General features: G+C 34.9%; 1 protein-coding gene across 1 annotated transcript in view; it reads right to left on the reverse strand.

Annotated features, from left to right (window-relative positions):
• PIK3C3 (phosphatidylinositol 3-kinase catalytic subunit type 3) overlaps positions 1-15,666 on the reverse strand; it is a 142,934-nt gene that overhangs the window by 93,661 nt on the left and 33,607 nt on the right. The window contains exons 5-7 of the mRNA XM_049620173.1: positions 6,111-6,197; positions 3,672-3,767; positions 999-1,070 (exon numbers count right to left, since the gene is read on the reverse strand). Of these exons, the coding sequence (XP_049476130.1) occupies positions 999-1,070; positions 3,672-3,767; positions 6,111-6,197 (255 nt within the window). The remainder of the gene's footprint in view (positions 1-998; positions 1,071-3,671; positions 3,768-6,110; positions 6,198-15,666) is intronic.

The following is a 15,666-nucleotide window of genomic DNA, read 5'->3' on the forward strand; positions in this document are numbered from 1 at the left end:
GCATAAAATATGTCCATTCATATGTTTCAAATATCCAGAATAAAAAATATATCATCTTATAATGAAAATTCAGTTTCAATTTTAGACATATTAACTCGAACTTATTATACTATGCATAGGGACTGTGAAGGAATTCAGGATGTTTGTTTCTAAAAGATTTGCAAGTGACCTTTTTTTCCCTAATTTTTATGTTTTTCTGCCATCTCTTCCTTTGGTGTTGGGCCATCAGTTATTACTTCCTGCTTTAATGATGTGTATTTACCTCTATCATCATGTTTTTATCTTCTAATATGCCACTTTTAATCCACTTTGGTCTGATTAGGAAGGTAACTAATCCAATTAGAAAGGTAAAAAAAATAACAATAAGATGGTTCAGAGTGATGTAAAGGAGTTTTAAGTGTGAATATCATGGTATCCATTATGATACTAAAAGTATTTTTTGCCTGAAACTTTCTAAATTTAAAGTCATCTAATTAATCCTCTGGTACAAAGTAAGAATTCTTCCTGTTTCCTATCACTGAAAGTGCTATCATCTCAAACTTCCATATGTAGGTATCTCTCAAAATCATCCAAGTCACCATGATCCAAATAAAAAAGTTCTTGTAGCTACAACAATCTTCCATATTTTCCAACAAAATCAGTCTCCCTATAATTGTCCATTGAGCCTACAGTTTCATTCCAGTATAAACAAACTCCCCTTCCACATGACGACAACCTTTCAAATACCTGTTCCCTAAGTTCTCAAGACTACATTCCCTAACTCTTCCAATAATCAAATAAAATGGTTCCCCAATACTATACTCTCCTGACCTTATTTTTAGGTGTTGATACTGTAAAAGTTCACTGAACTTGAGTCCAGATAGCTAAAATGGGCTTATGAATTACTTTTAGGTGTCTGAGTTAGTTACATACTTTTTTAAAAGAAAGTGTATGTGTGGATCCAAGTCATAATCACTGTGGAGAAACACACTTTCATAAGAAATTTGGCAATAACTCACCATAGACATCTGAGGATCAGGAACCTTCACTATCTCAAAGCTTGTTAAAATTGGAGATGACTCATCACCATCCTGGGTTACAGTGTAGTAAGTTAAAAAACAGATAAAATTTAACCAAATAGTAAAAAACAATACATGATAATGCACATCCTATGTATTTTAATTCTATTTAATGAACATCATTCCTCCCTTTTAAAAAAAAGTATCTTCTTTCAACTGTATTTTAAAATACATATCCATTTTTTACCTGTTGTTGCTGAGGAAATACTTTGGGAAAAATAAAATCTAACAAAAAGTTGTTACAGTTTTTAGATATATTAGATATAGAAATTAGTAGATTGTTTTTGTAAGTTTTTTTAACTGTTTATAATGATAATGGGTCAAAATTAGTATGTCCTCATTTTCCAACTTAAAACAAGAAACCACAAAGTATAATTAAAATATAATAAGTATAAATATGAATAAAATGCACAAGGGATGTGTTGCATTATTTGCAAAAACTACTGAGTAGATGTTGGTAACTTTTCAAATTATCACAATAAAGTTCCATTCAAAGAAGTCAAATTTTAGGTCTGGAGTTAATGTTACTGAACTTTATACACAGAGACTCAGCAGCATTGCTTCTTAGAGGGACACCTCCTCAATGCAATGCAAACTTGAATAAAAAGAATCAATCCATCAATTCTTAAGAAATAAAGCTGCCTTATTTTGTTGGTATTATCGTTTTTGAAGAGTATTGGCTTTTATTTTTATCCAAATCAGGCAAGAGAGGTAATTCAGCATAATAAATGTCACTTTGTACATAGTGGGAAAAGCTAAACTAATTAAGGGCAAAATTCATTTCTTCCTAACTGTACATCTTGGATCAAGTTTTTCTGTCAATTTCCAAATGCTAGTATTTCCTTTGTTAGATAATGTGCACAAAACCAGGAGAGACTGAAATAGGGGAAGTACTGTGACTTGACTTTAGTTCAATAATTGAGTCTTACAGAAAACCACAAATTCCCACAGCCGTTGTTTAACAGGCTGGTTCTCAGTCACAATACCAGAAGACACATTTATCAGCCCAACTGTGACAAGTAATCTTCACTAAGGCTATCTGTCACAAAAGACAGGTGACAAGAAAGTCTATTTCCATTAGATTCAATACACTGGCCCAGCAATCTTTACACTAAGTGGAAATATGACAGGGTAGGTAGACAGGCATTAATTTATGAGCAATTTTCAAGAAGCAGTAGAAAGGGGTCAAGAACCTTTTCAAAAATACTTGAAATTCTTCTAATTTTTGTTCTGTTATTATTTCATCTATTATCAAAGCTGTCTCTCAAAAGATTCTTCACATCTCTTATGTTTGAAAGTACCATTTCCATTATCATGTTTTTGCAATATAAACTCCACATGGGCAGGAAATAATGCTTTAAATTATATGATATATAGTATTAAATGTAAAATGTGAGTTTATTAAGTGTATTAGTGACAAAATAATTTCACTCATCTGTATTTCCCACTGTTTTTAATGCAGTTTTTCTAATGAATTAATAAACAATGTTAAATAGTATACCTTCCTAATGTCTTTTTACCAAAGACTATCATTTATAAAATAAAAAGCTGAAACAAGTTAACTTTTCCTAACCTTTTATTAAAGAGAAGGGGTACAAGCCTAAGAGAAAAAGATATATGTTAACTTGAAAAGTACCAAAAAAATGATCATAAATGAACTATATAAACCTTAAAACTCCATTACAAAAAGATCTTTCAAATAATTTATAGTTATAAAAAGATGTATATTTTCAAAAATCACTGAGACAGCTTTAATAAATAACACTAGAGCGTAAATATAATTTAGAAGTGCTGCCTCTAATAAACAAATATACTGCATATAACTATATACTAGAAGAAATATTATTCTATTATGCCACGTATCAAAAAGTCTGTCCTCACCCACGATGATTTAAGCACCTAAGTATTTCCACAATACCTGGTTTACATAGTTCTGAACTATGCATGCAATCATTTCTATAGTGCTTAAATTAAGACCCTTCAACAAGCATTAAAGGCACAGTTATTTTTCATCTAGCTACATATCAAATATACAAGTACTTTCTTCTGCATAATGAGCAGACCAGAACAAATCCATAAGTGCGTACTTGTTATCACTCAGTCAGATAACATAGTTTTCTTAATTCTGCATTAATTATATATAAAAAATACATATTTAGAATGGCTTTCATAAGCATACTTATGTTAGGATCACATATACAATTCCAACACATTATATATGCTTACTCAAATAAGAAGTATACCCTTAATTTTCAACACCTTATCACTTAAAAAATTATTCTTTTTATTTTTCAAATGAATATCAATTGTTAACAAAGCTATTGCTTTAATGTCCTACTTGTCAATTTACAAAACAATTAATCAAAAAGTTTTTAATCTGTTGCATATTTATTGAATTCTGGAACCCAGAACTCCATTACATGAATGATCGGTTTTTGTAATCTTGTTGTAGCTATATGATCTGATTTGTGTATACACAAACAGCTGTGGCTGACAGCTGTCTGCTGCTATCCTGCAACCAAATAATTCATCTCAGCAGGTACAACAGTAATTTTTTTTAATGTTTCCCCTCCCCTCTACTTCAGAGACTATAAACAGTTCCAAGACAAATACCTTTTCATAATAAACAATACCATATTCCTTATCATCACACTTGACACATCGAAACTCAACCATCAAGTACATGAAATTAGAACTTCGTTTTTCACTCTAAAAAAAAAAAAGATTTTTATGAAAAATAATGATCTTCAACATTCCCTTAAAGGATCAGTAATACATCATTATTTCCAATTCAGTAATACATGACCTATCAAGTACAACTTAAAATGTAGTAAATTTTTATTGCATTATTATAAACACACTGTTTTATACAGTACTGCTATTTTATTTTATATAGCACCATTGTTTTATAAAGTAGTGTCTACTATTCTCCTATAACTCCCTCCTCAAAGTCAATGACATTTCTGGTTTATTCTAGTTTGGATTATATTATATAAAATCTTGGAAGGTATTTTATATACATTTTTATGAAAACTATTTTATTTCAGAAATAAAGATGTTTTGTACTTCTAATTTAAGCAAATAACTGTTTATCCTTAAACCATATGTCTAAGTATGTAAATTAAGTAAAGTATATAATTAAAGACAGAAGCTATTTGAGCTTCCCAGATACAACCTTTACAAGTTATTCACAATTCACAAATGGTCTTAAGATAACTGGCAATCATTTATACATTTTTATCAATATACTTTAAATATACTGGGAAATAGTTACTTTTCGCCAACATAAAAAAATATTGCATGTATAAATGTGTCCTCTTAAGGAAAAAGCAAACACTAGGACAATAATAAAGTGAAAATAAAATGAAGTCTAAAAGGGTGATAAGTCTTAACCCAGTTTTAAAAATGGTATTAAATCTGTATGTATAAAATCATAAAGGTCTAAAGAAGTCACTTAAATTGTTCAGCTTTATGAAGCATATAATAGTCTAATTATGGTAATGGCAATGCTGTCCTATCTTTTAAAGAAGGGAAGGTGAGTAAGGCTGGACAAAGTAAGCTGTGACACAGCTTCTTCTACACTCAAGGGTATCTAAGTTGAAGAACAGAAAAATGAAAACACTGATTTAACTATTTTAGGAATGTAACTATTATAAAAATTCAAAAAATAAATTTTTCTTTCAGTTTCAATATGAAAATGTATTATGAATAAATTTAGAAAAGATGCCCAGTTTATTCATACTGAATGTAAGTATTGTTAAACAAAACACTCTTTTTTTTTTAAATAAACTATAGTAGAACTTAACTTTTATAAGTGTTCATTGTAAATTAAAAATTTCTCTCTTTCGGGGCGCCTGGGTGGCTCAGTCGGTTAAGTGGCCGACTTCAGCTCAGGTCATGATCTCACGGTCCGTGAGTTCGAGCCCCGCGTCGGGCTCTGTGCTGACAGCTCAGAGCCTGGAGCCCGTTTTGGATTCTGTGTCTCCCTCTCTCTCTGACCCTCCCCTGCTCATGCTCTGTCTCTCTCTGTCTCAAAAATAAATAAAACGTTAAAAAAAAAAAAAAAATTTTTCTCTCTTTCAACCTGCTAAAAAAACATTCACAGAATATAAAATAAGTCAGTTATGCCCTGTGGTAATCACAGTAAATTAGGCATATCACAAAAATTGAAATTCCTTTCTCCTAATGTGATTAAAATAATTGTTCTATTACCCAGACACAGAATGTTAGGCCAAACATGTAGTGTGTCAGTGCAAATATATAAAAAAGAAAAGAAAATTTTGTTCTAACTTTCGGAGTTTCACGGAAGCCATCTTTTAATTAAACATATTTTGGGCCAGTAAACAAGATTAAAAAACAAACAAATTACTTTGAACCATGTAACTTTACAAAGGGTGCAGAGTGCTGTACATAGTACATAATACACACAGTATCTTAACTGGGGAGAATTACTAACAATGACTTAAGATTACTGAAATAAACAGGTAGCACTGGGTTGAAAGAATCCAATACTGAATTGAACATAAATATATGCTGCCAAATGGAGAAAGAGAACACCCAAGAGAGGCATCAAGTTTAACACAGGCTTCACTTGTATAATACTCAGTACACTAAGGATACCTTATACCTACTTCATGGTTTGAGAGAACATTAAAATTAAAGAAAAACAGGTATCTCAAATTTCCCAATTATTACCATAGAACTCACAACTACAGGTTATCCTCAATGCTCTCACATTTGTAAGTTATCTGTCAATAAACAATGCTTCTCAAAAAGTTTGACTTAGAGGGCTGCCTGGTGGCTCAGTCACTTAAGCTGAGGTCACCATCTCATGGTTCCTGGGATCAAGCCCCAGGTCGAACTCCATGCTGGCAGCACAGAGCATGCTTAGGATTCTATCTTCCTCTCTCTCTGCCCCTCCCCCATTCATGCACACATGCACATGCTCTCTCATGATAAGATAAAGTTAAAAAAAAACAAAGTTTGAGTTAGAAATATGGAAAAAATATTTTGTAAGAAAACAAAATGCAAAAAACGAGGGATACAACCCACCTCATTTATCATTTCTATTTCTCTAAATGTCAATCTGTCCAACCAGTCTACTTTCACCATGTGTCCTTGTCGATGAGCTTTGGTGAGCTGCAGAACAAATACAATGAAGAAAATTTTAACATAGATTTCACAGAAAGGAGAATAAAAGTGGTAATGATCATCAACATAATAGTGGGAAAAAGTGCAATAAGACATTAAAAAGGAAATAAATGGCATAAGAATTTCAAAGAAAGAAATGAAACTGTCTTTATCTGCACATGACATGATTATCTATGTAGAAAATAAAGAAAGATCAAAAAAACTCCAGGAACTAATAAGCAATTATATAGTAAAGTTGCATGATTCAAGGTTAATATATGAAAGTCAATCCCTTTCCTACATACCAATAATAAGTCAAATTTGAAATTAAAAACACAGTATCATTTACATCAGCACCCCAAAAATGAGACTGGTATAAATCGAACAAAACATGATCTACATGAAGAAACTTACAAAAATCTGTGGAACAAAATCCAAGAACTAAATAAATGGAGAGATATTCAGTATCTCCCAACTTGATCTATAGAATCAATATAATCCCAGTCAAAATTACAGCAGGACATTTTGTAGATGTCAACTGATTCTAAAGTTTATATGGAGTGGCAAAAGACCAAGAATAGCCAACATAATACTGAAGAAGAACAAAATTGAAGGACTGACACTACCCAACTTCAAGATTAATATAAAGCTACAGTAATCAAGACAGTTTGGTTTTGGCAAAAGAATAGATGAATAAATCATGTAAGCAAAACCCAGAACCCAGAACTAGACTCCATAAAGACAGACATATGATCTTTGGCAAAGGAACAGGGACAACATAATGGAGCAAAGACAGTCTTCTCAACAAATGGTGATGGAACAAGTGAACATCAACATGCAAAAAAATGCATCTAGACACAGAACTTACACACAAAAATTAAATTAGAATGGATTATACACCTAAATGCGAAATGCAAAATTATAAAATTCCTAGGAGATAACATAGGAGAAAACTAGATGAACTTGGGTATGGAGGTGATTTTTTTTAAATGCAATACAAAGGCACAATCCATGAAAGAGATCACTGACAAGCTGGACTTCATTAAAATTAGAAAAACTTCTGCTCTGTGAAAGACACTGTCAAGAAAATGAGAAACTAAGCCACAGATTAGGAGAAAATATTTGCAAAAGACCTGATAAAGGACTGTTTTGAAAAATATACAAAGAACTCCTAAAATTTAGTAAGAAAATAAGCAACTTAATCAAGAAAAATGTGCCAAAGAACCTTAACAGACAACTCATCAAAGAAAACACATAGATGGCAAATGATCAATATGTCATCAAGGAAATGCAAGTTAAAACAAGATACCACTTGGGGCACCTAGGTGGCTCAGTCCGTTGAGTGTCTGACTCTTGATTTCAGCTCACGTCATGATCTCAAAGTCATGAAAATGAGCCACCGAACCAGGCTCTGTGCTGGGTGTGGAGCCTGCTTGAGATTGTTGGTGCTCGTTCTCTTCAAAAAAAAAAAAAGAAAAGAAAAACAAACAAACAAAAAAAGAAGATACCACTTAACACCTATTAGAATGGCCAAAATCTGTAAAACCCTACAACACCACATGCAGATAAAGAACAGGAAGAAATGGAACAGGAAGAAAATGCAGAAATGGAACAGGAAGTCTCATTCACTGCTGGAAATTGGTTGCTACACGGGGAATGTAAAATAGTACAGCCACTTTAGAAGACAGTGTGGCAGTTTCTTACAAATTAAACATAATCTGGAGCACTTGGGTGGCTCAGTTAAGGGTTTGGCTCTTGATTTTGGCGCAGGTGATGATCTCATGGTTTATGAGTTCAAGCCCTGCATTGGGTGCTGCACTGATAGCATGAAGCTTGCTTGGGATTCTCTCTTTCCCTCTCTCTCTGCCTCACCCCTGCTCCCTCTCTCTCTCTCTCCAAATAAATAAACTTAATAAAATAAAAAAATATACATACTCTTACCATAAAATCCAGGAAATGTACTCCTTGGTATTCACCCAAAGGAGTTGAAAATATGTCCACGCAAAAGTCTGCATATGGATGTTTATAGCAGCTTAATTCATAATTGCTAATATTTAGAAGAACTAAAACGTCCTTCATAGATAAATAAATAAATGTGGTATGTTCACACAATGTAAAATTACTCAGTACTAAAAAGAAAAGAGCTATCAAGCCATAAAAAGATATGGAGGAACCTGAAGTGCACATTATTAAATGAGAAAGCCAACCTGAAAAAAACTACACAGCATGCATACTATATGATTCCAACTATATGACATCTGGAAAAGGTAAAACTATGGAGACAATAGAAAGATAACTGGTTGCTTCAGGTTTGCGGAGGAAGAGGAATCAATAGGTGGAACAGAGAACTTCTAGGGCAGTGAGGCTACTCTGTACAATACTATAATGATGGATAAAGGTCATTATACGTTTGTCCAAGTCCACTGAATATACAACCCCAGAAGTGAACCCTGTGGAAAACTATGAACTTTGGGTGATTATGATGTGTCAATACAGATTCATCAATTAAAACAAATGTACCACTCTGGTAGAGGATGCTGATAATGGGGGAGGCTACACAGATATGGGGGCAGAGGGTATATGGGAACTCTCTGTATCTTCCTATTAATATCACGATGAACCTAATATTTCTCTACAAAAATAAAATATTTAAAAAGTCTTTTAAAAAATGGATAGTAATGTCACCTTCACATTTGACACGTTCCTATACATAACAGAAACCATACACAACTATCAGGATAACAGATGGACTTGGCTAGAGACTAATCATCTACGATTTTTAGAGAAAAACAATTTTCAAACATTTTATTTAAAGGTCCATAATTTGCCAATCTAAACATGTTAAAAAAATAATGAAGCCTTTCCTAAAAGTATCTCCATGTTCTACATTTCTTATATTTTCATTACAAAGAGACAGGTTTATAATAAGAATAGTTTCTTGGGGCGCCTGGGTGACTCAGTTGGTTAGACAACACACTTCGGCTCAGGTCATGATCTCACAGTTTGTGGGTTCGAGCCCCACATCAGGCTCTGTGCTGACAGCTCAGAGACTGGAGCCTGCTTCAGATTCTGCATCTCCCCCTCTCTCTACCCCTCCCCTGCTCATGCTCTGTGTCTGTCTCTCAATAATAAATAAACGTTAAAAAAAATTTTTTTTAAGAATAGTTTCTCAAATGAGAAATAAACTACCTTGTCTATTTCCTTCCTCTCAATCTAAAAAAACTATAAAAAATCATTTACACACAGTAAGGTATTTCTCTGAGGCCTATAATTTAATACTCCAAGATTTCAGTGCATAGGTATGCATGTGTGTTTTAATTTTGAAAGGAAGTGATAAAGGAATTAATAATAAAAAACAATTAGCAGTAAGAAAATAATTTCCAGGGAAACCTGGGTGGCTCAGTCGGTTAAGCGTCCAACTATATTCGGGTCATGATCTCACTGTTCATGGGTTCAAGCCCCAAGTCAGGCTCTGTGCTCACAGCTCAGAGCCTGGAGCCTGCTGCAGATTCCATGTCTCCCTCTCTCTCTGCTCCTCCCAGGCTTTTGCTCTGCTGTCTCTAACTCCAAAATAAACAAACATTTGGGGCACCTGGGTGGCTCTGTCAGTTAAGCATCCGACTTCGGCTCAGGTCACGATATTGCCGTTGATGAATTCAAGCCCCGCAGTGAGCTCTGTGCTGATAGCTCAGAGCCTGGAACCTGCTTGGGATTCTGTCTCCCTCTTTCTCTCTGTCCCTTCCCCACTCCAGCTCTCTTTTTCTGTCAAAAATGAACATTTAAAAAATAACATTTTTTAAAAAATTTTTTTAAAAGAAAAAATAATTTCTACAGTTGCAGTTAGTTGGTTGAGTCCTCTGAAGGTCTTATATACATACCAATCTACCCTTGGTTTCAGAAATTAAATAATACACTGACACTTCAAATACACAGAGTATTCAAGACAATTTCCAAGGTCCTCAAAATGGAACAAGATTTTGTCTTATAAAGTATAATTTAAACACAGCATTATTCATGTATCAAAACCCCTCTTTCGTTCTGAACAAATTCATAGCATAAAGCAAAACTGGGTGGCAAAGCCTTACATGGTACTCTACCAGTCATTTTCTTTCCCATTATGTATGTTATGATGGTATGCCTACAAGGAAGCCAAACACTTCCATCAATTATTATGTCTCAAGGAACTAAAAATTTTCACCATCAATATTCTTTATCTTCTTCAATTAAGGGATTCTTATCATGACTACATGGTCATACTGTTTCAGGAGTGAAAAAAAAGTAACTTCATACAAAAAGTTTGAGGATTATTCTAATATAAAAATATCAGATTAGCTTTCAAGTTCCTTTTCACCTGAGGTTATCTCTAAATTAAAATGGATAAGGCAACATAAGTGCTTGGCACAGTTCCTCATACAAAGCAGGGACTAAGCATTTCATTGGCTCTTGTTGAAGATTAAACAAATATGATACCATCATGGAAAGAGACTAAGAATTAGTTACAAGAGAACCAAAAGAACACTGGGCAATATGACCTAAAGAGTACTAGACTAGGAGCCAGAGAACCTGGGTTATAATCCTAGCACTCCATTTTCCAACTGTCTTTTTTTTTTTTTTTTGAGAGAAAGAGAGTGCGTGTATGCATGAGCAGAGGAGGAGAGGTGTAGGGAGAGAAACAGGAAGAGTGAGCAAGAATCTTATGCAGGTTCCATGCTCAGCGCAGAGTCTGACATGGAGCATGATTCCAAAACCCTGGGTGGAAATCAAGAGTTGGACCCTCAATCGACTAAGCCAACCAATGAGCCACCGAGGCGCCCCTCTAACTCGTCATTTTTTCCATGAAGTATACTTGATAAACAATGTTACGTTAGTTTCAAGTGTACAACATAGTGATTCAACAGTTCTATACATTATGCTATGCTCACTACAAGCATAGCTACCAATCTGTAATGTTTGAACCCATATCTACAAGATGAAAGTATTAACTTCTACTCCTACTCCCAAAATTCAGAGATAATGGATGCAAAATACGACAGTTAATATTATTTCCTGTAGTCTATAAAGAATTATATTCGCACACACTTTGCAGCATGTTCCAAACTGGTTTTTAAAATTAATGAAAATATAAAGGGTCATATTACATGCTTTGCTTTTATGAACAAAGTAATGGTAAAAACCAGTAATTAGAGTTTATATTCCTAGACATACATAGCAAGAAGGAAGAGGAAAATAACATTTATTCACACACCAAATTTTTGGCACTTTTTATAACCTAACCACACTATAAAATAGATAGTTCTGACCCCAATTTGCAGATGATTATCAACCACTACAGTAGAGCGGCAAAATGAGGAGTTAAAGCCCAGGTTTATATGATCCCGAAGTCCATGTTCCTTCCACCAGGTTTTGTTACCCACTCTAATATGCACTCTTAGTAAGACATTTAAGTTCAACTAATTTTTGTAACTTATTAAATACCGATTTCATATTTATGTTATTGCGGTTGATTCTCTACTAGTTTCCTTTGAGGAAAGAATTAGCAATAGCAGGCTAAGTTTAGATGTGGGAGAATGTGGTGGGGCTCCTTCTTTCCCTTACTAAATCATCAGACAAATCATAAATTTTCTGGGGTCATTTTCATTAGTTCCAGAATTCATGTCTACTAATACATATTACTTCCTATATGGCATATTGCAAATGTCCCCATTTGAATAGTAAAGGTGACCATTCTCAAACTTATAACAAAGAATGTCAATGGTTAAGATGGTAGTACCATAAACTTGGTAAAGCACGAGGACAAGTTTAATTATCCTAAATTCACATTTTTGCATCTTTATTTGCAATACAGAAAATTTAGACATAAAGAAATGTAAATGCCCATCTTAAACTATTAAGTAAATTATGGTACGTGTACATTATGGAATACTATGTACCCTGACATGGAAAAATCACTGTTTCCATTGAATGCAAAAGTGACTGCCAAAAGAGAGATACCACTTAGACTATGACTGCTTACCAGTTTTTCTCCTGCATCAGACTCTGAGATTGCAAGAAATTCTAGATATTTCTGTTTGAATTAGTTTTATAATTTCTGCAGAATTAGAAAGTTGCCATTTAAAATGTCTACTAGCCATCTGCACTATTTACCTATTACTACGTAACAAAGCACTCAGTTTAAGGCACTGAGTACCTTAAAACAATATTCAGTTTTTTATTTCTGATACTTCGAGAAGTCAAGAAGCCATCTTCTTGTGAGACACCTAGATTTTTTTTTTCTATTGGCCTACCAGTGTCTCAACAGTCTACTGTCATATTGGTGGCTGGAGCTAGAATGTTCATGATAGCTTGCTTCACTCACATGTTTAATACATTTGTGGGAAAAAGTGCATTCAACTGGGAAACGAGGATGGGTGGGCCTCTCTCTTTCTGCATCTACTCTCAGTGCTTTTCCCTCTCCAGGTAGTCTTTCAATATAGTCAGTACAATAGGATACCCAGACTTCTCACATATGGCTCACTGTCCCAAAAGTGAGAAACAGAAGCTTATCAAACTGTCTTAAGGTTTAAGCCTGGAAGAGACATAGCATCACTTCAGCAGAACTGTATCAGTTAAAATGAGTCACAGCACTAATGCAGATCCCAATGTGGAACAGAAGGGTAGAAGTATCAGGAGGCATCACTGAGGGTGTTTTTTAGAGACTAGTTAGCACAGCACTTATTGGAAAGCCCACGTGTACAACACAGTTGATTGCTCAATTGCAAAAGAGCAGTGGGAGAGACTCTGCAGAAGGCAGTCAACTCTTACCTAGATTTCAAGCAATAGGCAAAGTCTAGAATTAGTTATCACAATTCCTAAGGCCTGTTTTCCTCTCCAAAATGATCTCCTACAACTTACACACTATACTCCAGTCACCCCTTTTGTTCTTCAAACTATAAAGGCATTTTACTTTGAAGACTCAACATGGATGAAATGATTAAATATTAGAGGAAAAAAATTTTACTACAAGTTTTATAAAATTTTATAAAATTGTAAAGCACTATGCACAATATAAGCAACTATCATAATTAGACCATAATCTAAGTCATTTCATTTCTTATAGGTGCTGATAACAATGGAGACAAACTTGGGTGATTTTCACCAGTCCAAAGCTGCTGGTTGTCTCCAGTCTGGGAACTTTCACAGTAACTAAAAAACAAAAATGAACTTTAACAGGAGCGTCTGGGTGGCACAGTCCATTAAGCATCCAGCTCTTGACTTTGTCTCAGGTCATGATCTCATGGTTCCTAAGTCTGAGCTCCACATTGAGCTCCACATCGACCCCGCAATGTGCCCTGCATCAGGCTATGCACTGACAGCGCAAAGCCTAAAGCCTACTTGGAATTCTCTCTCTCTCTCTCTCTCTCTCTCTCTCTCTCTCTCAAAATAAATAAACTTTTTAAAAAATGAACTTAAACTTATATTTCATTTTGGGTCTGAAATGTCAGTAACCTAGATCTTTCAAAGGAGCAAATCTGCATTCTGTTAAATAGCAGGATAAAACCAGTACAGTCTGTTTCAAATTGCTTGTAAAGAAATAATCCTCACTAGGGTGCCCATCCTAGGAAGGAGATAGGTCAACAAATCAATGAAAGTGTCATTTTCACTTTTTAAGGAACACAGGTTTCTACAGAGAAACTTAGAAAACACAGATAATTCAGAGAGAAACCCACTGTCATAGAAGTAATAGCAAAATTACTAGCTCTAACTTCTCCAAAATTACAGCAATGGATTTTAAAGTCTATTTAAATAAAAAAAAAAAAAATCTGTAAGAAGCAAGTAACAACATGCCCAAGAAACTGCCTGGAGGACTAACCAACCATGTATTATCAGATGTAATGAGAAGGCAGAAACAAGGTCTCAGATTAGTAGGTGTTCAATACAAGTACTAAGAACAGAACTAAAAGTAGGCCAATTTGCTGCCCTGCATATGAACTAAGAACAGTTGGGAAAACAAATGCCAAATCTGACAGTCATCCCTAGGAATACCGACTTCGTGATCACAACTCACCGTTCATCTTTCCTTATCTGTTTTACTAGATATATTTCTATCTGCTCTATTAGACTATAAGCTTCCTGAGTACTAAAACTATGAGGGTTGATAGAACCTAGCACTTACTCAATGAATATATCTGTTGAAAAGCCTTCTAATGTAAAAGGGTGATAGATGGAAAACAAATGTTTGTATACTTCAGAATTCTGCTTCAGACTTGTGGGGAGTGGATGGAAAACACGGTATCAGGGAAAGGGGTAACACTCAAAAGGAAATTGAAGAGAAGAATGATTCATGCCATCGGGTCACTTTTCCGTAGTATTTATTGAAAGGGCGGGCCTATGCCTGCCGACTCCATCTTGTTCTGTGTCCTTCACCTTGACCACGCCTCCTCCCCTTGAGTAACCTCCCACTCACCCGTTCAAACTTCCAGATCAAAACACGCCCGGCGACCTGCTTTACAGGACTCCGACCCTTCCCCAGCCAATCTGCTGAGGCCACAGCCATTACCTCACCAACTACCCCTAGACCCCAATAAAACCTTTGTGCTTTTGAAACTCCCGCTCTCTCTCCCCGGTATTTCACTGCTGCGTCGGTGCAGGTAGGGGATTGAGCTCGAGCTAGCTCGAATAAAGGCTCTTTTGCTTTTGCATCAGACTCGGCTCCCTGGTGGTTTTTGGGGATCACGAATTCTGGGCATAACATTTATATACTCTCAACATAAATATATAGTACTTGATTGCTATTGTAAGTTACAAACTTCCATTAGGTCCTCTGCTCTGGAGGGAAGCACAGAATATTGAACAACAGAAGTTCCTGCCCTCATAGAACTTAAGGGTAGGAAGGGGTGAGTCAATCATATGGTAAATGTCTATATGTGTATCAACAAATTGACACACTGATGTAAAAGTACTGAACAGGGTGCTGTGACACAAAATAATAGGTAGTCTTAAGAAGGCTTCTCAAAGCACCTAACATTTAAGCAGGCACTTGAAACATAAAGGAATCAGCCAAACAAAAAGAATGAAACCTCCAGGGCAGAGGAAATGGCTGTTAGCATCAAAATAAGCTTGATATGCTCAGGCATTCAAGAAACAGGAGGAAGGTAGTCCTCAGTGAACATTTAATTAAATAAATCAAGTTATCTTTAAGGTGGAGGGTAGAAAGATCTATATATACATAAGACGCTTACTGGGAATCCGCTTTCTTGAGGTTCATCAATATCTAGATTTTTCCTTATAGTAGATACTACACTTAAAGCCTAAAGAGGGAAAGGAAAGGATAAGGACTAAAAAGCAATGTTTATTTCAAGTCCGCCCAGGAATCTGTGAGGAGGAGGAGGAGGAAGAGACTCACTCACAAGGAAAATGGAGAGAAAGGATTTCTGCTTTACAAATATTCCTTGGCCAATTTCTTCCATATTCATACACCTACTTTATCTTTACAAAAGAC

The sequence above is a fragment of the Panthera uncia genome (assembly GCF_023721935.1).
Source record: "Panthera uncia isolate 11264 chromosome D3 unlocalized genomic scaffold, Puncia_PCG_1.0 HiC_scaffold_8, whole genome shotgun sequence".
NCBI classification, from domain to species: domain Eukaryota; kingdom Metazoa; phylum Chordata; class Mammalia; order Carnivora; family Felidae; genus Panthera; species Panthera uncia.